Genomic DNA, 24040 nt, shown 5'->3' on the forward strand with positions numbered 1-24040 from the left:
ATGGGCCGCCGCGCCGGGTGAGCGGCCGCTCGGCCCGGCCCGAGCCGCCCCCAGCGCCGCCGTCCCCTCGCCGCAGGTGCCGCCGCCGCGTCCTGGGGAGAGGAGCCGTCGCGGGTCCGGCCGGCGGCCGCCCAGGCCGGGAAGGAGCCGCCGGAGAAGCGATGCAGGAAGGTGAGCGGCCACGGGGCGGTGGGAAGAGTGACCGTGCGACCCCTATGGCACTTGGGAGAGCACCCAGAAGAGCCTCGTGGCATCCTCGTGGCACCCATCCACCCACCCATCCGTCCTTTCGTCCATTCCCTCTGCACAGAGAATCCTTGTTCCTCCAAACTTCCCTTCCTGCTAGGATGGATGCCACTCTTGTAGCCCAGCGAGCCCTGGGCTGTGCTTACTGCACTGTTTCCACCTCCACACCCTGTTTCTCCGCAGCCATTACCATCACTGAGCAGCCAGTCTCCATCTCTGTCCCAGTGGGATACTCCTTCACACTGCGGTGCCGAGCCGAGGGACACACCTTGCTGCAGTACCAGTGGTTTTGTCAGCACCAGGTGAGGGTGGGAGCGTGTGTCCCTGGTTATGGCACCAGGTTGGGTCCCTGCACACAATGGGGGAGCTGAAGGAAGAGAGGAAATCAGGAATTTCCACTTTTGCTGCTCTTACAAGGGGCTTCCTAGTGCCTTCTGCTGCCAGCAATGAGGAGGGAATCACTACCCACTGCCTGTGTTTTCCCTTTAGTCTGACTGCCACCAGATTCCTGGAGCAACCAACCCAGACTTGCCCATTATTGCAGAGCAGACCCAGCTCTACACCTGCAGAGTCAATGACCTCTACAGAAATGCTGTCTTCTCTGACTGGGTGAAGGTGGAGGTCCATCAGTGTGTCGCCAGAGGTACGAGCATGTCTTCTACTTTCTTGATGTATCATGGAATCACAGAATGGTTTGGGTTGGAAGGGACGTTAAAACTCATCTCGTTCCAACACTCCTGCCATGGGCAGGGACACCTTCCACTAGACCAGGTTGATTCAAGCCCCATCCAACCTGGCATGTACCTACACCTCCTGCTGATCACTCGCGGTGGGTTTTCTAGGGCTGTTTGGGGTGCTGGGACTAGAAGAGTCCATCTGGCTACTTCAAAGCTGACCAAAAATAACTCAGGGTGTGTTTGACCTCAGCATGTTGACTGCACCCTTGGCAGGAAAGGGCAAGGGTCAGGTTTGGGAAGCCAGAGGCAGGGCTGTGGTCTGGCGTTGGCTATTGCAGGTGTTGCTCCCAAGCATTCCCTGCTCCCAAAGCAGAGAGGTGCAGTGGTGACGGTGACAAATGGCCATTGTTTGCTGTCCTTGTGGAGGGAGAACCAATTCCATGTTGCTGCCTTGCAGGTTTGCCCCCTCGGCTGTGGCGAGGAGAGCCCGTCATCATCCTCAACCCCACGGAGCAGAGGGTGGAGGTGGGGAAGCCACTGCAGCTGCAGTGTGCTGCCATGGGGGTCCCAGCCCCCTGCTACCAGTGGTACCGGAATGGGAACCTGCTGGAACAGCACAAGAGAAAAAAACTCTGGGTAAGGTTGCCTGGGGATAGTTCAGAAACTTTGGCTGCTGAGGTGGGTGATGGGAGAAGCTGGTTGCAGGGTTGTGGGAAAGTCCTCTGTGCACTTCTGACAGGGAAGTTCAGGCTGGGCACTAGGAAGAGGTTGTTTATTTGGAGGTGAATGGTGCTGTGCTGGAGCCAGAAAGACAGTGAGGTCTCTGTCCTTGGAGATGTTCAGGGCTGGAATAGACAGAGCTATGGCCAACCTGCCTCAATGGTGGCTTTAGTCCCTCTCTGAGCAGGATCCTGGGCTGGAGAACCAGAGTCCTTGCCAGCCAGTACTGCTCTGGTTCTTGTCCCTGTCCTGATTCTTTATGAGGCAAAGTCTCAGTGAATAGCAGGAAAAGTACTCTATTCCAGGAACACGGGTGCCTTCAGCAGATCCTGGCAGGGAGTTGCAGACTTTCACCATAAATAATGTGGTTTAACTTTTGATCTGTCTAGATCACCCATGCCAAAGTCAGTGACTCAGGCACGTACCTCTGCTGTGCCTCCAACAGTCACGGAGAGCACTGGACCAACGCTGTGGACGTTCACGTAGGTGAGCAGAGCCAACCCCCGTTGCTTTGCTGCACATCACCTGGAGTGAGAAGTAATTAGAGGGTACAATGGAATTTAATGCTCTCATCTGGAAGCACCAAGCTGGTGAATGAGGGCTGTGATAAATAGGATTCCTTGGTATCAGGGCTCAGAGGGAGCAAGGGAAGCGGTGGCTGGAAAAGAGAACCCCGCGGACCCTGTGATGCGCTATCTGGTGGGGTGGGATGCTGGTTCTGCAGTCTGCCAGAAACATGCTGTGTTAGGGCAGGCTCGGTGCTCTCAGCTGCTCCCTGTGGTTTTCCTGCCTTGCCAAGGTGCTGATTTCACAGTTCCACAGCCAAATCGCAGTGGGCTCTTGTGCCCAAACTCATTTCCAGCCTCACTGGGATGAAGTGGTGCACTCAGACACAGAGAGCTGGAGAGGATAGGGTTTGTTTTGGGAAGGTTCAGGCCCCTCCAGCTGGCAGCTGAGGGCTGATGCTGCATGAGTGACAGATCCCAGGGATAAGATGTGTTCCCAGAGCCTCAGGCATGCTCCAGCTCTCCCTTGGCCCCTGCCTTTGCCCTGCGTGAAGCAGGAATACCACAAGTTGGCTTGGCTGGCTCTTTACTCCATCTAGAGATTTTTCTATGCCATAAGCTTCTCATCCTGCCTTTTAAGCTGGCTTTAAAATTTCTCCAAAGTGCAAATTGATCCTGTATATCCAGAGAGCAATCTGCCTGCCTCCTCACAGCTGGCAAAACTGCATCCAGGGGGGACAGGCAGCAAGAAAAAGATACCAAATTGGGTTGGGTTCAAAGCATTACAGCTACAGAGCTTAATGTGCAACGGGTGCCTCTGTCAGAGGCAGAAAAGGATGAATGGTTTTGTTCTGAACTTTCCAGGCATCCCTGGTGCCTCAGCAGCACTGGCTCAGGGGTCAGAGGTCTTCCAGACCCATGAGATGTATGAAATTTATCTTTAATTTCTTCTTTTAGAGCCTGTAGGGTTTTAGAATTTTCTCCTGGGATGAATTTTGAAATTAATTTCTAATTTAAATAGGAAAAGCTGGAGGTGTTTGACTAACAATTTTAAGAAGCTGGAGGTGCTTGGGCAGGGAAGCTTGTGGAGCTCACCAAAGTGAGTCACATTTGGGGGGGCTTTTCTGAGCCAGAACTGCTAAAAAGCAGAGAAAGTCAGAGAAGGGAGATGAACAACTCGGGGAATATTATCACAATCAAAAGCAAATGGTGGCTCCCTCTGCACCAGACGTTTATGGGGAGAAACTCTGGTTTGGAGCTTTTATTGACCTTGAGTCGTTGTGTTACCTTTGCTTTTGTTGCAGTGAGGGAGAAGGTGAGTCGCATCAGGAAGCCCAGGTATGAGCTCCTCCGTGCTGACCCTCCTTCCCTGGCCTGCTCCTTTTCCAGTCTTTGCTTCCCAGATGCTCAGGATGTCATAAATCAGGCAGGATTTCATGAAGACCAGTGTGTTTAAGGTTAGCAGTCAGGCTGTGACAAAGTTGCCCCGGGAGCATTGCTTATACAGATCCTCTATGTGTTTGATCCAGCTGTGCATTGCTGGGAATGTTGGAGCAGGATTCAGACCTGGCACTGGATGCTGGGCACAGGCTTATCATTTCCCTCTTTCTTTCCTAGGTACATGTGGCTCTGAAAAGTTTTTTGGTGAGTACTGTCGTCTTTTCTTCCTGAGCACGTATTATCTTATTTCAAAGCCAGGCTCCAGGGTGGATGGGAAGACAGGGAGTGGGAGTTCTTTTCCTGCAGAGACCACTTCAAGCCTTTATGCCCACATTGCAACAGGCTCTCTGCTTTTGGGATCAGAGCTGCATGGCACAAGATGAGTCCCATCCCCTGCCAAGCCCTGATCTTTCTCAGCAAGTGGAGTAATATTATTCCTAATGAGTAACTGAGTCTTGAGCTCTGGGGCTGCCAAATGAGTTTAAAGATGTTGTTCACATGACACCTTTTCCCTTCCTTGAAATACCTCCTCAGAGCAGGGCAAAGCTCCTCACTCCCACCACTGCTGAGTGACATAAATCCTTTTTTTTTACAGTGGGGAGGTGGGGATAAAATCAAAGCAGGACCCCAGGGTTTCTCTATTTCAGCCCTGTGAGGGAAAGGACTCCTTAGCCTGGCTCAGTGCATCCCCCTCCCACGCACTGCTGGCACACCAGGCCCACGGTCACGGTAGGGCAGGTAGAGCAGAACCTCCTGCACTCCTGAGATTTTGGCTGTCAAGTGTAAACTTTTCAACCCTTTCTGTCAAAATGATTGTGTATTTTGTTGAAGTGTTCAGAAAGCCGAGGGCTTTCTGGAGGGTGCTCGAGGCTTGGAGCAGCCTAGGGTCTCTCCTTCCTGCCTAAATTTTTTCTTAGATTTCCTGAATCCTCACTCCAATGGAGAAGGTGAGACCTTGCCTCCCACTGAGCGTTTACAGCTTTGTCACTTGGTGTTTGTTTCAGCTACAGGCAAAATAGCACTTTTAGTGGGCAACAACCGCTACCAGCATCATCCCAACCTCATGGCTCCTGTCAAGGATGTGTTTGAGCTGAGTCGTCTTCTGGAGCAGCTGGGCTTCCAGGTTGTCTCCCTCCTGGATCTGAACAAGGCTGAGATGGCGACAGCAGTCAGTCAGTTCCTGCAGCTCCTGGAAAAGGGAGTCTATGGTAAGACCAAGCCAGCCCAGCCACTTGCCCATGCTGAGCAGGGATTTGGCAATTTTCTGAACAGCTGTTGAACTGAAAAAGAAAAAACTGAACTTTCCTCTCTCAAGGGAGACCTGCAGCACAGTCTGCAGTGGTGCCAGGCTTGGCAGAAGCCCCTGGGTAAGTGTTGTTCAGTTTTGGGCAGGTTACAGCCAGCAAAGGCAGTGTTTCTCCATCACGTGGCAGCCTCCAGCCCCAACAGCATGGCCTCACGCTGAGTTTTTGGGGAGCCAATGCTTCTGATAGTGAATGGGAAAAGGGGTTTTCATTTTTCTGTAGATAACAGAATTGAGGAGACTTATCCTGTGTGAGGTAGGGGAGCTCCTTTTGAGCCCTGACGGCTGCATCTGGCTATGATTTCCTTGTTTCTCTTTCCTGAAGGTCTAATTTGGGCCCCTGAGAGCCCTTTTGCAGAAGAGCATTGCCAGCTGCAGGTGGCTTTGAGGTTGGGCTTTGAGCTTATTGCACACTGTTCTCAGTGGGAAGTGATCCTCAAACACAAACCCAGCCGGCAGATCTTGTGGGTCTTAAAGCAGGTGTTCAGATTTGGTGGGTAAAGCAGCACCTTTGGGGTCCCTGAGTTCTCCCAGCCCGAGAGGTACCCTGAAAATACCTTGCCAAGTGGGCTTTTTTTGCTTCCAAACCCCAGTGAGGCTTATCTCCCAGCTGTGCAGCACCCAGACAGTGAAAGTCAGCGTGGGCTGATTCCAGCCTGGCATTCAGCAGGAGGTTTGGAGGTTGTGCAATGGATAATAGGGACATGGCCACGAGGGAAATGCTGTGCAGCCACCTTGTTCCGGGAAGCACTGACTCACCAGGGAGGCTGAGCTGGTGGGAAGGGCCGCACACGGCCGTGTCATCACCTGGTGACAGTGGATTCCTATGACTTCTCTTGCAGCTTCCTTTTGTGGTTGGTCTCTGAAATCCCCTTGTATCTCAGGCTTTACCTGGAGGTTACACCTCCTGTGTAGCAATCACCACAGCTGAAATGAGGAGAGCTTTGTGTAGACATAGAGAGGGAAGAGAGGGCTGATTGCTCTATGAGCCTCCATAGGTTGGTGCTCACTGCCCCATGCTGTATGATCCATGCTGACGAGGGGAGTAAGGCTTTATGGTCTCTGGAACTGCCCCTCCAGGAACTGTAGGCTGTTGTGAGACCTTCATCCACTTCCGCAACTCCAGACCATCCCAGACCAGGCCAGCGCCTTCTCCCCCCTCCTCCCAGGCTTTGGGCCTGAAGTGTTCAGAAAGTGAGTGGATGTGGCACTGCATGGTATGGTTTAGTGGACACGGTGGTATTCAGTCCAAGGTTGGACTTGATGATCTTGCAGGTCTTTTCCAAGCTTAGTGATTCTATGTACCAAAGGCTTCTCCAATTCACGGTATGGAGGTGGTGGGTCATTGGGCTGCTTTTCCTCCAGATCTCTTAGAAAAGCTGCAGAAGATTTTTGAAGGCCCCAAGCATCCTCTGAGTGATCTAAATCATTCTCTCCTCAGGCGAACGAGGAATCCCCCTTGATGTTATTTTGAGTGTCCTAAAAAGTCCTGAGTCAAAAAAATTGCATTGGAAATGCAACGAGAGCAGAAAGTTGTGAGTGAAATACTTGGAATATGGAGTCATGCCTTAATTAAGCCTCATGCTGACATTTCCGGCATTATGAGCAGTGCCTGGAGCTTCCCCTTTTTAATTTGGTACTCGGAAGTTTGTCTGTGATCAGCAGTTCTGACTCACACGACGTGGGAAGAGCTCAGAATGAAAAAGCCCTTTCCTTCTCTGAGCAAATTGTTGACTTTCCTGTTCAGGAGAGAAATTATGTCCAGAAGAGGCTGGAAAAGTTGCTCAGCTGTTGTGAAACATGTCTTTTTGGATTTGAACACCAGTCTTTGGGATTTATATAGTCTGGGGAGCACCTGGTGGTGCATTCAGGTGCACAAGACCTCAAAAGTTAGAAACTTTAAGGATTGAATCGTTCTTTGTGGGCTTTTCTGTAGCATTTAATTTTTTTCCAAGCATCAGTGATGCTACCTGGTGACAGATGTCATCACTTCCTTGCATGAACAGGGGCAGAGGCATGAAAGGCACCAGTGCTTGATGACTTGAGGGGCCCAGCCTGTAATGCCTGCATCTAATTTTTCCAGAAGGTTTCCAGTTTTATACTCTTTTCTAGTTTCAGGGGAGGGTTTTGTGGCTTTGATTTGCAAGTTACAAAAGCTCAGAGCTTCTGCCGATCAGAGCCCGCTGTATCTGGCTGGCAATCCACAAGAAGAGGAACCCAAGTCTTGTGGGCATCTGTGGAAACAGCCATTTGAGAAACTTTCCATTGTCCCCTGAGAATAGAAACCAAAGGTGACTCAAGGCCTCTTTGACTGTGAGATCATGTTTTCCATCTTCCACACGATGAGGTCATGCTTTTAGTCCTTCAGCTCCTGCCCCTGTCACCACATCCCTTGCCCAATCAGAGATCAAGGCGAGTGTCCTGCCAAGTCCAGGGGCAGGAACAGTGGAAGGAATAGAGAGGAGAGGTTACTCACTCAAGTGTGAGCTTTGGCAGTGAGTCTGACTGAAGAATTTCTCCTGCTGTTGCCTTTTAGCTGCTTGTTCCCATTTCTGATCTCTCACTTTTCACCATCCCTCCATTGTGGTAGCACAACTGTGTCACCTCACAGAGCTATTTTTAACCCATTTCAGTTCCCCAAGTTGGCTTTCATCAATCAGCATCCCCCAAGCAGTGTCATCAGCGCTGGGGAGGGGTGACCAGCCACTGTGCAATATCCTTTAGGGAAGCTTCAGCCCACATAGGGATCCCTGTGCAGGAGGAAAGCCCTGCACGGGACACAGGTCAGAGGGGAGCACCAGCTTGGGCCATACTGAGCTCCCCAGTGCTTTCCACCTGAAAGTCCCTGTATTGCCATCTCTTGTGAAGGCAGAAAACATTACTAAGTTCCATGTGCATAGGAGTAAAATCCAAAATTCTTGTTGAGCATTGGACTTCCCACCAGCACCTGGATGGGTCTGACTCTTCCTTCCTTACACGTCTTCCTGTCTGGTCTGAGGTTGTTGAAGCGTGTGGTCCACGTGTTCTGGACGTCTGGAGAACTCTCTATCTCTCTGTCTAATTTTTCACCAGTTTATAGGTGCATAAATACAGGCAGACCTTTGAAATCTGGAGAGTGTTTCCCATCACCTAATCAGTTGTTAATCTCTTCTCCAAAACTAGGAAGCTCTTTTAAATGAGAAGCTTCTCATTTAAAAGACTGTTAATGTAAAATCCTGTGGTAAAATCTTTTTCTGTTGTCATTTTCCTTTAAAGACCTGAGGATTAACCCAAACTTTGTACAAAGGTGGAATTCAGCCTGGCAGATGCTGAGCCTGGGTGTTGTAGCACAGAGGGCTTGGAAATATGTAAACCCAGTGACTTCAGGTGACAAACAGTGTGGGAGTCCACAAGCACAAGGGAGCCTCTCAGGGCTACTTCTGACTCTGCCAAAAGGGATAAATTGGAAAAAAGTCAAAACTGTGAGGTCAGCGTAGCTGCAGTTCCATAGGTGCTGCTGGTCTAGGTCTGCCCTGCTCCAGTATCCCTTCAGGAGACGGGATGTGGCCATGGGGAGCTGGTTACAGACCTGCAGGTTGGCATCCTGATTCATTCTCTTCTCTCCCTGTTCCCAGCTATATTCTACTATGCCGGGCATGGGTACGAACATCTGGGGAGGAACTACATGGTCCCTGTTGATGCCCCCCAGCCCTACGCCCCTGAGAACTGCATCAGCGTGCAGAGGATCCTCCAGAAGATGCAGCAGCAGCAGACAGCCCTGAACATCATCTTGCTGGACACCTGCAGGAAGTGGTAGGGTGCTCTTCCCCCTTCCTCACCTCGGATGAGTGTTCTGAGGGGCCCGGGAAGGGTGTCCAGCCTCAGCTCTGGGCTTCAACTCCCCCTGTGAGTTGTTCCTGTGGATTGCTGGGGCCATGTTCCCCGTGGTGCTGCTCCATCAATGGTTATTGATTGTGTGTCATAAAATCAGCAGCACTTTTAGGTCCTGCAGGATGTTATGGAAAGATGGGTCGTTCCCATCTTAGTACAGAGAGCATCAAGTATTGTCTGAGATCTGCTGGAGAGAAGGGGCTTGAAAAATCCTTGGGTTTTTTGAGGTGAAGAAACCTGGCAAATACAGGCAGGTTGCCTCAAGCCCATGGGGTCATGGCTGTGTCTGGCATAAATTGTTGTCTGAAACTCAGCACAGGGTTTGTCTTTTATATTTCAAGCCTGACCCACCTAACCTTGTCTTGCTGATCATGTGCTTTCCTGGTCCATGTTTCCCAAGTGCTCCGGCTTGGAGTGTTCGACTCACCTCTCTTCTCCTGGCTGCATTCTTGTTAACATTTCAGTGAGAAGAGTGCAGCATGATGGGGAAAATATTTTAAGCCCTGCTACTTGCTTTTCACTGGCCTTAAATCCTTCTGAAGTGGTTGTGTTGTGAAGCAGCTGCTGCTGAGGTCAGAGATCAGCATTTTCCCACTGTCTGTGGAAAGCCTATCATCCTCTCTTGGCCTGCAGACCTCTATCCTGCTGCAGAAAATTACTACTTGTCCAATTTCAGCAGGGGTAGGTGGACTGTTGCAGCAGAAGCTGTCATTAGTTCATTTATTTCAGTCTCCTGAGGCAGATTTACAGGTCAGAAAAGACCTGGAGAGCAAATGCAGGAAAGTCTCTCTCTTCCTGCTGTGGTTCCTGTGCTAAGAACCGGAAAGACGACAGGGATTTTGATACCCTGAAAGAGCTGCCAGCCCTTGGAGAGAGGATAAATCTTTGATGCCTTGTAGCTGCAGAGGTGGGGATGCTCACTTTGAATAGCTTCAAGCTGGCTGTGCAGAGACTTATCCTGCAGGTCTGAATTGCCAGTGTCACCAGATCTTAATGTGCCTTGATCCTGCCCTGAGCTCCCCAGAGTGAAGCATCCCCTTTCTCCCTTCTTGCTCTCTGCTGAAAGCAGAGTGTGTTACTTCCCTGGCACACCTGGCAGCACCTTCCTGCTCTCCCCAGCAGGATAACCGGCAGAGGATGGCATGCAGCCAAGCAGGAACACCTGGCTCTCACGGATACACCGCTGGAGCTGCACCTCTGGGCTGCTGTCCAAGGGCAGTGCGTGATGGGGAGGTGACATGGAGGCTACACAGGGATCACCAACACAAATGTTAACAGTCTATAAAACAGCTTTTGAGCTGCTGTCTGCCTTTGAGCTGCTGTCTCCTTCCTTGGCGTTCCTGTGCTCAGTGGAGTCTCAGTGGGCTCTGGGAAGAGGGTGCAGTGTGAGATCTGCTGGGATGTTTAGGCAAGGTTGTGCAGCTGTTTTTTTCTCTCCTCCCCTAAAGCTCACACCTCCCCTTTTCCACAGGCACAGCACTTCATGCAGTGGGTGTTATCCCTGATTTTCTGGGGGATTGCTGTAGAAACTCTCTCCTGAGCTCCTTTATCTTGAGAAGTCACCATTTTAGCTTGGGAAAGCGTCTGGATTTCATAGCTGTGTGTTTACAACACTGTGTAAAATAAGGCTCCCAGGGTCTCCTTTCCCAAGGCCCTTTTGGTCCGACTGATGCTGCAGGTCTGTCAACAGCTTGTGCACAAACCAGGAGGGGCTGTGTCTGTGCTGAGAAGGAGCTCACCCAGAGCATCTCCTCACCCCATATGTTGGCATCAGAAATGCCAGGGTGGTGAGAAACACAGCCTCCTTTGCCAAGTGGGAGCAGATGTTCAGCTTTAGCAGAGGAGGAACCAGGAACATGGAGCCTGTGTGTAGCCTCATACATTTATGTGCTGATTTTGGGCGGATGCGATTGCCTCTTCCAGGAATTCTCTGATTTATCCTTGGACCCGAAATGCCAGATTTCTGCATTAATTTAGGAGCAGCTGAGGAGCAGATAAATCTCAGTATTCATATCTAGAAGCGTATCTCCTTTCCCACATTTTTTCTTCTGATCATCTTTAAGACAACTTACAGAAGCCAATTGAATCGTACCATGAAATATCTCCAGACTGTGCCACCAGTAGTAGGTGACACTGACTGCTGGTGATACAGCCATCCCTTCTGCTCTCCTTAGTGTGCCAGCTTCAGCCTCAGGAAGCTGTGCTGGAATTGAATAATGTGGAGTAATGCTGCCTCTGTTCCTGGCTCTTGTCACTGTGTGACTGGGAACAGCTCCACGTCACTGGTGTGAACTGGAGGCAGCCTGTCCCCATGCAGTCAGATGGACAAGGCTTGACCATTCAGTGCAACCATGAGATCTTTTTTGGTGAAAACCAGGCCTGTTACTGTGGTTCTACCTGATTTTGGAAATAACAGGAGCTGTTCTCATTCAGCTATATCTAGACCAGGGTGTTGGGGCCAGTTTTGGGCTTCAAGACCCGGGTGTGTGTCTCCTGATCCCATCTCTCGGTGACATCTGGGGGTGTATGAACCATAACCTGCTTTGGTTCCCTGAGGAGAAGTGTGTGTGTGTGGTCTGGAGGGGCCCTGTGGGGTGCCCCAGACCCCAGCACAGGCAGTTGAGCCGTAACCATGTGCTGTGCACACCTCTGATTTCCGCAGGGACAGTTGTCCACTGGGCCACAGTGACCCTGTGTGTTCTCTGCACTTTGTTGCTACCTGGAGTTGTTAAAATCCAGCCTTGGGAGAGAGGAGGGAAGGTTGTCCCCACAGCTCCACGCTCAGTGTGGGGCAGGGAGCAGCTCACCAGTGCAGAGAGGTCACAGCTGGACCTATCTACTCATTTCCCTGTGGTTTGGGTTCTTGGTGGGACTCCCAACTTTCGTCTCTGTGGTTGGATCTGAGGTGAGGGTTGATGCTATTGCCGTCCCTAGGAGATGGATGTGGGAGAGCGTGTGGGCTTTGTCCCCTCCAGCTGACGGATGTCCTCAACACTGACTCATGCCTTTTCTTTCTCTTCCAGGTACAACCCAGGACGTGCCCTCTCCCAGGTGCAGCCGCTGGAGCCCTGGGGAAATACTGTCTATGGCTATGCCACGTAAGTGCACTTTGCTGTCCCCACGCTGGCACACAGGACCAGATGCTGGCACAGCCGTACCCACTCTCATCCTTTCATGCACAGTGACTTTGGAGGCTGGAGAGGGCTTCACTATGTTTCCTCTGGCTCTCACCTTCCAACTGCTGCATTTGCTGTTCAGGCGTTTCTGTCCTTTCTCCTGCCATCACTCAAGGCAGCCTGTGCTTGTGCGTAAAGGTGACCTCAGCTACTGTCACTTGTCCTTCAGGCCTGAGCCTGATTCCCGAGGTTCATGTGCCATGAACAGCCCACCTGAAGCATCCTGAGATGATGGGTGTTGTTTACTGCTCCAGGGCCAGCTTTTCTGGCTTTTCACCTTCTGTCACCTGCCTAGGCTGGAGACTGTGCTTTTCTGTCCTGTCCCCTTCCATTGCTTTTTCCCATCCTGCGCCCTTCCCACCATCTCCTGGGCCAAACCCAAGCACTTTGTGTTATTCTTTGAGAAGCAAACTCAGACTCAGCCAAAAGAGTCTGGATGGAGTTGGCAAGCCCGACTCACCCTCAGGACTTTGTGCCTGGTGCAGAAATGTGAGGACTGAAGAAATGTCCTTATTCTTGCAGAAGTGAAGATGCAGAAGCCTATGAACTGCAGGACGGGGAGTTCAGCTCTGGGATCTTCATGAAATACCTGAAGAAACACATTCTGAAAGAGAAGAAGGTTACACACATGTTGGAGGATGTGTTGGAAGGTGAGGGACAAGCGAGAAACCACTCTCTTCAGTAGCAGGGGTGAGAAGAGAGACCAGAGACCAAGTGGCTCCTCACCACCCCATCCCAGGCAGCCAGCCAACCATTCCTCCCTAAAATCCAAATCTCAGGCTGTGCCCCATGTGAGCTCTCAGTAGCCTGGCAGCAGTATGGAGACATCCATGTAGGATCTGAAAGGCAGGGAAATCAATAAGGAACCTGGAGTGATCCATGTGCCTCCAACTCTTTCCCACAGACATTGGCCGGGATCCCCTGGTCACTGGGAAGCAGGTGATGGAGATCAAACACACCCTGAAGGAAGCCCGGTCCCTGACAGACCCCATCTGTCTCTCTGGCACAGGTGCTGAGCGCTGGGGACACAGCCATGGTGAGCCATGCAGGGCATGGGGAGGAGAGGGCTGGAGGTCCCTGTGCCCCTCAGGGACTCCAGGCTGCAGGGAGATGTTGGCTGGACCCTCTGAGGAGCTGATCCCTTTTGAATTTCCCTTCCAGAGCCGCTGAGCAGAACACTGACCTTCCCCTGCGGGGCCCGGGCAGAGCTCCGCTTCCTGCGGCTCTTCTCCAACCTGATGTCCGTGTGTGCAAAGCTGCAGCCCCCCCCCGGCCCATGTCACTGCCCCTCGCCTCCTGCTCTGCCAGCCCCCGGTGAGTCCTCTAAGCTCCCCTTCCTGGGCTGCTTTCCCCAGGACACAGGTGGGAGCATGGTTGGGCTCAGCCCAGGGTGGGTCCTGAGGGCTAGGAAAGGCTGGTCCCAGGTGGAAAAGGATCCCCTCCTCTGCACACACCTCCTTGAGGCTCCTTCCATGCCTCAGTGGGTTCCCTACAGGCCACCTGCCTTGCTCCTCATGCATCACAAAAAGGATTTTGCACTGGTATGATGGCTTTAACCAGTTACCCCTCAGATTGATTTCTGTCCTGCCTGATTAAATTATTGTATTTAATCTGATTGAGGTGAAGAGCCATTCTGTTTTCCGTGTTTGGAAGCAGATCTGGCTTTTTGAATCATGCATTCTTAGCCTGCTCTGCTCATATTCCATATTCTTCCCTGTTGAGCCGTACCAGCTTCCTTCCACCCTTTCTCACACCTTTCCTAACAGACCACGTGCCCGGCATGGTCTTTCCTGGTGGTCTCCATAGTCTCCATGCCACCACTAAGGATTTAACTTGCTGCTCCTTTCCGCTAACCATCTCCCTCGTTTTCTTTAGTCCTTTTGCTGAAGTGTAGCTTGATTGTGGTGGGTTTTTCAGCCCTTGTTGCTTATGGAGGGACACTGCTCCTCAGTACATTGAGGTCACTGATGCAGCGTGGTGTATCCAGGAGGTTTGGAGCCTGATCCTACCTGTTCCCAAGCTGGAGCATCGTTCCCCTTTGTGAGCTCCCTAATCATGCATGAAAAACGTGTGTGTGTGTGTGTGTGTGTGTGTGAGCAGATATTTGCATGCATCCACCCCACATCAGCAACTCAGGGCAAAGGGGCACTCAGCCGTGTGCTCCTGCCTCTGGAGCTGTCTCAAGAGGGTTGAGGAGACAAAAAAGGCACCCCAGTTCAGCAGTGAGATCCCTGTCCTTGTCCCACTGCACGGCGGTGCTGGCTCACACTGACCTCCAGTGGTGTCTGCTGAGGCAGCAGCATGTCCTGCCACCATCCTCCGACCACACCGGCCCTGGCACCGGCCCTGGCACCTGCCCCACCTCAGACTCCCACAGAGGCCACCCCTGCACCCCTGGGACCACGGGAGTGCACAGGTATCTGCAGGAGGGTGCAAGGCTTCTGCCAGGATCCCTGTGCCAGCCCTCCCGGGGGATGCTGAGGGAGGTGGGGTTGCTGAAGTGCAGGACCAACAAAACCAGGCTGAAGGGGAGGTTGCAAGCCCTGGAGAATGATCCCAGGAAGCTGCTTGGTTGAGGAAATGGTAGTTTTCCCACCACTTGCCACATTTTGCTTATGAAAGGGATTTAACTGGGCTTGCTGTGTGTTTGGCAGGGATAATTAGGATGGAATTTTCTGGCATTGATCAATTTTCTTTAGTTGTCCCATATTCCCTGCCATCCTGTGTCTTGCCTGACTTGCATTTTTACCTGACAAGCACTGTCTTCAGAGGGAGAGGCTGCTGTAGCATATGTGTAGAAAGGAATGATGCTGACAGCTAGGGCATTCCCATTTTTTTTCTCTATACTGTTTGAATCCTTACTTTTTAAAAACCTTTATGTTAGATCTCCTTGTTTTCCAGTCACTTGATCTGGAGCTGTTTGACCTAATGGCCTTTCCAGTCACCCTTCCCCCATTTATATAGAATATCTGTTTTTCTAGGCTAGCTAAAACTCTGGCCTTGCCAATTCCTGGGTATCATCTTCATTAAAAAATGTATTCCACCATGGAGAAAGGTTTATAAATAAGTATGAATTGGCTAAAAAAATTAATTCAGAAAATGCTTCTCTCCATTTTCTCCTACACAGCCAGAAATGATAATGGAGAATGTGGAAGGGAATTAGTTTGTGGAACAGGAGGCTATGGAGGCTGGGAATTAAGCAGAGTGCAGATTCTTGTGGTTAATGAATTGCTGTAGCTGAGGGGCTTTGAATCTCGTGTGTCAGGGTTTTAATTGATCCCTTGAGATCAGAGCCATGGAATGTTTGGGGTTGGAAGGTACCTCTAGAGATAATCCAGTCCAACTCTCCTGCTAAAGCAAACACATCAGGTCGCTCCTTTCCCAGGTGAATGTCTTGAAGTCACTAGACTGGAGAGCTGTGTTCCTGTGGGACACAGCCCTGGGGAGCTGGGGGATTTTCAAGGATCCTGATGAACAGGCAGTCAAGCAAAGGCTGCAGGAGGCCTGCATGGATGTGCTGGGGGCTCCTACCTGAGCTCACACGTGAAAAGGAGGTGTACAAGAGGTGGAAGCAGGGGCAGGTGATGTAGGACTGTAAAGATGTGATTCAAGCATATAGGCCTGGGGTTCGGAAAGCCAAAGCCCGTTTGGGGCTGGATCTGAGGGAAACAAGAAGGGCTTCTTACATGTATATCAGGACTCCCAGACCCCTGAGACTAGGAAAAAGGTCTGGATCAAGGGGGACTTACACCCAGAGGAGGAAGAGGACCAGGTCAGGGAGCACTAAAGAAACTGGATGTTCACAAATCCATGGCACCTAATGGATGCACCCACAAGTGCTGAGGGAGCTGGTGATGAGACTCCACTGGCTTGTGGTCCTCCTGAGGCCTGGCAGAAAGCCAGGAGGGCAGGAGCCAAGATCTGTGCAGCTGCAAGTTGGTCAATCTCCCTGTGATCCCTGAGAAAGAAATAGAGCCAATAACCCCTGAAGCCATTTCCAAACATAGCAATAACGAGCTGTCAAGTGCAGAGATGGGGTTTGGCTTTCCCTTGCACAGAGATAAATGGTGTTTCTGCAGACTCCAGTGGATCTACTGGATCAGCAATGGCACTACTCCTGTTCCACCAGGCCATGCACAGAGGGGTAACCCTGATGCCTGCAGATCCCAGCTAGTGTTTGGGGTCCAGCATTTCCTGATACTCTCCTGACTAGAAACAAATTGCTTTGGCCACTTGCAGGCAGCAGTTTGGGGAAGGTCTTTAAAGGCCAGGAAGAGCTCCCAGGGCTTCTCCAATTTCTACCTCCCCAAATATCCTAACAGCCTCCTTCATCACCATACCCAATCCTTAACTTCTGTCAAGGATTAAACTGGGACAGTTGCCAGAGCAAGCTGGCAGAGGGAAGCACCTTTTGGAAGGGGCTGGTGGACTGTGATCTGTCACTCATTCTGGAGGGCTCAAATCCAAAGCGAGAGAGACGTGGTCCTGACCCCATCCCTTCTGGATCTCAGGGAGCATTTGGACAATGCTCTCAGGCACATGATGGGATTCTTGGGGTTGTCCTGTGCAGAGCCAGGAGTTGGACTCAATGATCCTTGTGAATCCCTTCCAACTCAAGATATTCCATGAATCTATGATTTTGAAAGGCCCTTATTCCCTTGTCGGTTCTTGTGCTATTAGTGACTCCAAGAATCGATCAGTACTGAAGAGGATCTCATAGAGACAGGGCTGTTTTGGCTAAGTTGGAGTAACTCAGCAAGAATTGGCAGTTGTGTAGATGGTGGGGGGCTAATTTGGCACTCGGCTCAACTCTGAGCTTCCTCCAGCTGTGCCCTTGGAAAATTTGCTCCCTCCACGACACCGTGCTGGTGCTACCAGTGGTTGTGGTACCAGCTGTAGCTGCTCTTTGCTCTGCTGCAAATCCCATTATACCCCAGTTTTCCCAACAGATGTACTCCGGGGATGTTTAGCTTGGTCTTCTCACTGATTGTCACAAGGTGAATGTGCAAAATCTCTGTTGCTTGCTCTCTGTAGTACTTCCATTAGGATACACAGCATTTCCAACCTGCAGCATGTCAATCAAAGCCCTGGGCATTGCTGTATGTGGAGAAGCAGCACTTTTGATGGGCACTTGTGCCTCAATGCTCCATGCTGATGCTGAAATTTCCTTGCATTTCCTCTTGTTTTCTTGACCCAGGAGATGGAGGCCGTGGCCATGCAGAGGGAGAGCCGTCTGGACCATGTGGAGACTCTGCTCGCCTCCGTATACAAGTGGGAGGAGCTGGACTGCGTCTTCCAGCTTTGCGGACTTCAGAAAATTCAGGTAGGGAGCTTCCAGGTGCTTCTCTGCTATTCTCCGACATCCTCTCATAACTGGTGCTCCCTATCCCCATGGCTGCAGCTGGATGTGCCCCTCTGACCACATGTCTGTGTCAGTGTCACATCCAGATCGATGTTAGAGGAGCTTGTTGATCTTCAAGGAACAAAAGCCGCCCTCTTTCACAGAGTCACAGACTGGCCTGGATTAGGAGGGACCTTAAAACTCATCCTGTTCCACCCCCCTGCCATGGGCAGGGACACTTTCCACCATTCCAGGTTGCTCCAAGCCCTGTCCAACCTGGCCTTGAACACTTCCAGGGATGGGGCAGCCACAGCTTCTCTGGGAAACCTGTACCAGGGCCTCACCACCCTCACAGGGAAGAATTTCATGCCAGTATCCCATCTAACCCCGTACTCTGACAGTGGGAAGCCATTCCCCCTTGGCCTGTCCCTCCATCCCTTGTCCAAAGTCCCTCTCCAGCTCTCTTGGAGCCCTTTAGGCACTGGAAGGAGCTCTAAGGTCTCCCTGGAGCTTTTTTTTTCCAGGCTTAACACCCCCAGCTCTCCCAGCCTGGCTCCATAGGAGAGGACTATCCTCTTTCACCTCACCTTTTCCACCTCTGCAAAACCTTTCTGATTTACAGATCAGCCTGCAGAGCCTGAGCATGGATGCTCTTTGCTTTTGTGTTGTCTCCCCTGCTTGGCCCTCCCAGCAAACCTGACCCACAGCAGCTGCCCTGGGAGTGGGGAGCGGCATCGCCCATCATAGCTTGCTCTGTTTTTCTTTGCTACCTGGCCAGGGAGACTGTTCTTTGCTCCATCAGCCTAGGGGAGGTCAGACTTGCCTGAATATTTCACATGAAGGATGTCTTCACTAGGCTGTGTTCTTGCCTGAGAGATGAGCTCATGGGCTGGCCAGGAGCTCCTGTCGTCAGAGTAACTCTTCCAAGCCTGATCCAAACTGTGCCTCTTTGACACGTTTCAAAACACCCTCAAACTATTTAAAGACCATGAGAGAGGCAGAATTGCTGGTCCCCTAGCTTGTCTCTCCCAGCAGTGTGCACCTTGTTTCTACTTTGATTTTTTCTCCTCCCCAGGAGGGACAGCCAGTGGATCTTGCACTGAGCGCTGCTCTCTGCCTGGGTTGCTGCTGCCCACAGCAAGCTCTGTTTGCTGAGTACGTGACGTGCCTCAGCATATGGCAATGCTTTCAGTCCTTGATTGTTCCTGGAGCTCTTTTCTGAACCTTTCCCAACTATTCTGCATTGCTTTTAAGTGCCGACAGGAGACCTGGACCCTGCATTGCCTGTCAAAATCTTGTTCCATTATACATCTCCCTGCTCTGTACAGCCAGGCATTTCAGGCACAGCCCCATGCTGGGGGTTTGCTTTCAGGGGTTTGGCTGCCATGGTTATTTTCTGAGTTCTTCATCTTTTATAAAATTCTAAAATAGTGCTAGGCTGTGAACAGATCCCTGTGGAGTGCTGCTGCTTAAAGCTGTTGCCTTTTACCGTGTGATGTGGTTTCAGATCGTAGCATCCCAGAATGGTTTCGGCTGGAAGGGACCTTAAAGCTCACCTCGTTCCACCCTCCTGCCATGGGCAGGGACACCTTCCACTTAGGCAGGTTCCTCCAAGCCCTTTCCAACCTGGCCTTGAACACTTCCAGGGTTGGGAGTGGTTCATATCCCTCCCTTTCATGCTTTCCTCTCCCCTGGGCAGTGGTCCCAGCCACGGCGAGGATGGACATGGTGCCATTCCTTGCCTCCTCTCCTGCTCCCCTGTGCCAGCATCCTGGATGTGATGCTCACAGTGACAGTGAGCACTGGGGCTCACTGATGGGGCTGACGAGATCCCAAGTGAGGTGGCCTGATTTCAGGAGCAGTCCTGAAATCCAGAATCCATGGCTGAGGCCCACAGACGTCATGAGCTGTGTGAGTGTGTAACAGCTTGTTTTCTCTGGCAGTAGCGTTTCTCCATCACGCCACAGCATGGGGCTGTGAGCCTGCTCAACAGCCAGCCAAGGCTCTCATGTCTGGCAGCAACAGCAGGAAAGCTCTGCTTCCAGTCTGAGTCTCCGATTCACTTAGCGTCCTCCGCTCTCCCCTTCCAGACGGATGTGGTCCTGCAGTTGGATTTGCATTACACCCAGCCGAGCACAAAGCAGAGGACTTGTGAAAGCCTGCGAACGACCCTCCAGAAATCCCTGCTGGGGCAGTTTTTCAGCCAGAGGAACGACTCTCAGCCAGACTCCCAGCAAACTCCTGCCGGCACAGGCAGTGTATGCCTCCAGGACACACTGGACCCAAAGGGACAAGGATCCCTGAGGACAGGCTCTGGCCACAGCTTGCCCAGCAGCAGCCCCTCCACCTTCAGCAGCGAGCCCGAGGAGAACGACGAGAGCGACCTGGGCGAGCTCTGCTCGGCGCTGCTCCGGGCTGGCCCCTGACCCTCCACCCTGGTTTTAATTGAGGCAACAGTTCTGAATCCTTCAGAATCCACAGCTGCCTCCCAGTCTCGGCATCACCCTGTCCCAGTGAGGCCAAGGATGCTTTCCTGGAAAGGCTTCTCCCATCTGCACCCTGTGGCGTGCGGGGCCTGAAGCCCACTGGGACTACCCCCAGTCCCACGTGAGCGTCGGGATCAGTGGGGAGTCACTGTGGTGTCTGCAGAGGACAGGGCCACCCGGCCAGTCATAACACTGCCAAGGCACTGCTGCAAGTCAAGGGCACTGCTGGTATTTTCTGCCCGAAAACAAACGTTGCAGCATTAAATGTGATGAGAAACCCCCAAACACTACAGCCCCAGCTCCAGTCCCAGCCGTGGCTGCTGGCTGCCATCACACCTGTGCAAGGGACACGGGGCTGCACCAAGGGGACCAGGTGAAATGGTGTGAGCTCTCCCTGGGGTAACAGTGTCGCTTTTTTCCCATGCTTGTGTCAAAGCAGGTGTTAAGTTATGCATTTATGTGTTTCTGAAGAGTGTATTTATAATTGGGGTGACAGTCACTTGCCAGGAAAAGGAAGTTCCGTCCAGTGTGTGTTTAGGGGGGAGGCTGGTTTTCCACCAGGAACAGCCACCAGGAGTAGCAGGTACACTGACACCTGCCCCTTCCAGCATGGTCCAAGGGGCATTAAAGGGTGTTCAACCCTGTGCACTCTCCAGTTTCTCTCAGGTGCAGAGTGTCCTATAGGAGAGATGGAAAATACTGGGATTGATAAAGAATAACCTCAAAAAAGTTATTATTAGTGCAAATTGTTTTTTCTAAGTGCCTGTCTATGCTGTGGTCAACCTCAAGTACTACCTTTCCTGGACAACCAGCTGTCCAGAGAAAGCCACAGGGTGAGCAGGACCCAATGGACATCCTGGGTGGGCACAGTCCCCTCCCTGACTGCTACCCTAATATCTGTTTGATAAAGGTGGTTGCTCAGCAAGGGCCTGGGAAGGTGATCCAATAGTTCCACAGGGGCCAGTGACCCCAGTGAAGTGTCAGGTCTCCATCCTTGAAGGTTAGTTCACTCTGGACTGCAGAAGATGCTGGTGGCCTGATCCAAGCTGGTGGGGTGCTAGACCAGAGAGCACTGGAGATCCCTTCTGGCTGTTGTGGTCCTGTGAAAGAAAAAGCTTGGAGAGCAAAACTTCTTGAGAGGTCAAGGATAGAAAAGTGGAGAGAGAGCCTGAGCTCTGTCATAGTTTAAAAGAGGGTTGGAGAGAGCATTTTCTCAGTTTTGCTCTTCTTCAGCAGTGAAGATACATCCCTGTCTATGGTGTCTGTTAAAGCACAGAAAAATCTGAAATGTTCCTTCCAGATAAACCATCCTACAAGTGCTGGAAACCTGTCCAAAGAGAACAGAGGAGGCTTTTATTCTCCTCACAGTGAGTAGAGCCAAGGGAAAGAAGAGGGGCCCCATCTGGCTGCAGACTAGAAAGTCTCTAAGGCAAAAATGTAAAGCTCAAAAAAATAAAAAGGATGTAGTTTAAATAAGATAGACTGATAGAGAAGCTAAACCAGAAAACAATAAACTAGTTGCAGGGAGAACCAAAGATCAACTCAACACCAGCAGCCACTGAGGACAGGTCATCAGAATGGCTCTGCAGGAATTTGGGAAGAGCTGGGGGGTCTTGTTGCCTCTGTGAGGATTATACACACCCTCCTGTACTGTTGGGGCAAGACTTGTTTCTGGCTCACATTATCATGGCAAATGTCACCTCATGTGAATGTTAATCTCATTCAAAGCCAGTCTTTCTTTTTTGTGAATAAAACACTATTGGTGTTTTTGAATGCACAAAGCTTCACGTGGTTCTGAGTTAACTGTGTTCATTTTCCCTCTAATTGCCAGGGTGTGACTCAGTGTTGACCTACTGGGGTTTTATGCTTTCAATTCTAGCTTCTGGGCTCCTATGTGTGAGCATTGTTTCTTTTTTTAGGTAACTGAAAGTATTGGTATTTGGATTTAGAAGGTGGATCAAATTACTAGATAGGATGAAATGATGTCAAGTGAAGTGTGTAGATGCAAAAAGTCGGGATTTATCCATCACCTTTGTAAGTCTGACTCTTGAGTGGCTGGATCAGCCTTGGTGGTCCTCCTGTCGTGGTATCAACCACGGCACTTGTCCCTGTCCCCAGCTCTCCTGTTCTTTCAATGAGACCCTGCAGCCAAGCCCAGGGGAACTACCATGTTCCCATGCTCCTCAGATGATGGTGTGTTATGTCTGGGAGCATCAGCTGAACTGAAAAGGTGGAGTTTGATTGTGTCCTGAGCCTCTGGCCGTGACAGCTGGAGTCGTTGTAGAAGGTGAAGCTGTGTCTGCCTTCATCCCCCGCTCACATGTGAAATCCAAACTCCCTCATGGTGGTTAAACTGTTGAGTGCCTGTAAATTTTTCTGTGAATCTGTGTTTCCATCTCCCAGCATCCAGGACAGAGAAGTCATCCCAGGATCACCGTGTGTCTCTTGACCACGTCCTTCCTGATCTGCAGCCTTGGGCTCCACAGCTCCCTGTGCTGGCTGGAAGGGTGGGAAGGAAGGAGCACCCAGGCAACAGCAGGTAAAGTGGGACCGAGAAATCAGCTCCAATTTACATTCCCTCTCTGCCTCCATACCTTCCACAGCCATCACCCTCCACTTCCCTTGTTTCTGTGCCAGTCTGTGCCCAGAGGCTGCAAACAGCTCAGCACTCAGAAGCATTTCTGTAGGTAATACAGGTGCTTCCCTTCACCCAAGTCTATATTTTCTTCAAGAGGCACCAAGTGAACCGAAGCTTTAAAACAATATGTGATGAAAATAGCAACAGCTAAATGTTTGATAATTTTATTTTTAGATAGGTGCCCTTCTTTTCCTCTCTGCTAGTGCAGATGTGTTGAAGGAAAGGACCTTGGACAACAGCCTGATATGCTCTCCTGCTACAGAATTCATTTGGGAGGCAGTTCTCGGTTCACTTGCTGAGGTTTGGCAGTTCCTGACAAAACAAGGCAAGTGCACCTAAAAGGATTGAGAAAACAAGGCAGGGAAAATCAGGGAATCTGGGAAATGCCATTTCAGTGTGCTACTGGAAAATCACGAGCCTAGCCACAGTCAGGAGGTGTGTTACATGTGCCCTGGCAGATGCACCCAAGCGTGGCACCCTTCTGTTGGCAGCAGGTTCCTGAAGGTTTGTTCTCAGTTGGGTTTTTTGTGACCAAAGCAAGGAAAAGGTAGATTTGTCCCAGGTCATCCACTCTTCAGTCTCAGCCAAAGAGAGAGAGAAGCATAAAGGCAAGTCCTTTGTTGAAGGAGTCATTTCTGGGAGAAAAAAATCAATATGGGGCAATGTTGAGCCATTTTACTTACAAGCTCACTTAACTCTTATCATCTTTTTGGAACAAATCCTTCTCCCTCACATGAGTGAATTTGAATTTACTCTTCAGAAACTGCTAGGTTCTCCTTATTTTCCACTTAGCGATTTTCCATGATCTACAGAACCTGCCAGATCATTTCCTACTCCACATTTCAGGGCAGAGCTCATGGTGCTGTCGATGGGATACACCTGCAGTGGAATAGAACATATAGAGGGACAGACAGGAAAACTCTGAGATTCAACAGTGCAGTTTTGGTCCTCTTTCCCTAGTTTTTGGAATTAGCTTCTTATACAGGCAGGAGAGGTCCTGGAGGTGTTGGGTGGCCATTCCTTCCCAGGGAAGAAAGGAGCTTCCCAAAGGACAGGTTATCATGGTCTCTGGCAGTTATGCTGCCTTTCATGTGGACAAAGAGTGAACAGAATGATCTTTTGCACTGATTTGATACAGGAATTGTCTTTTTTCTGAAATGATGAGGATTGCTTTATTAGCTGAGGATCACTTCTGGAACACCAAGTACTGGCAGTCAACTTCCTGTGAGCACAACAGGACCATGCACAAGATACAAGGAGATACCAGGCTCAGGACTAGTGAGGAGGTCTGGAATCATTAAATCCAGGTGCTGCTGTCACAGACAGCCTTTATCCATTATGCTTTGCACATGGAGACACCCACGGCTGTGCTCTCCTCTCTCCTAATGCTGGCAACCGTCCTGCTTCCAACAGGAGGTTGGACTGGGTCCCTCCCAATCAACACTGCTGGGATTCTGGTACCAGAATATGCTCAAAAGAGTGTACATGTTCTCACTGATTCTGAACAGCAAACTGCGAGTTCCAAGACTCCGTTTCAGTGAAATATCCCTACTCCCTGTCCAAAAAGAAAACAAGGACATTGGCTCAGCTTGGCTGGTTCCAAAATTTATTAAACTAAAAACTTATGGCAGGGCTAG

The 24040-nt window shown here is 50.9% G+C and overlaps 1 protein-coding gene across 1 annotated transcript in view; it reads left to right on the forward strand.

The window, feature by feature from the left end:
- Positions 1-20349, forward strand: part of LOC113953868 (mucosa-associated lymphoid tissue lymphoma translocation protein 1-like) — a 21037-nt gene extending 688 nt beyond the window's left edge. Inside the window, 15 exon segments of the mRNA XM_027657518.1 lie at positions 77-171; positions 430-548; positions 736-889; positions 1381-1559; positions 2033-2129; positions 3767-3793; positions 4594-4797; positions 8507-8684; positions 11786-11860; positions 12461-12588; positions 12843-12974; positions 13100-13200; positions 13202-13252; positions 17136-17261; positions 19370-20349. Coding sequence (XP_027513319.1) covers positions 77-171; positions 430-548; positions 736-889; positions 1381-1559; positions 2033-2129; positions 3767-3793; positions 4594-4797; positions 8507-8684; positions 11786-11860; positions 12461-12588; positions 12843-12974; positions 13100-13200; positions 13202-13252; positions 17136-17261; positions 19370-19705 — 2002 coding nt within the window. The 3' untranslated portion in view covers positions 19706-20349.
- Positions 20350-24040: the final 3691 nt, after the last annotated feature.

The sequence above is a fragment of the Corapipo altera genome, unplaced genomic scaffold (assembly GCF_003945725.1).
Source record: "Corapipo altera isolate COAL_440 unplaced genomic scaffold, ASM394572v1 308, whole genome shotgun sequence".
NCBI classification, from domain to species: domain Eukaryota; kingdom Metazoa; phylum Chordata; class Aves; order Passeriformes; family Pipridae; genus Corapipo; species Corapipo altera.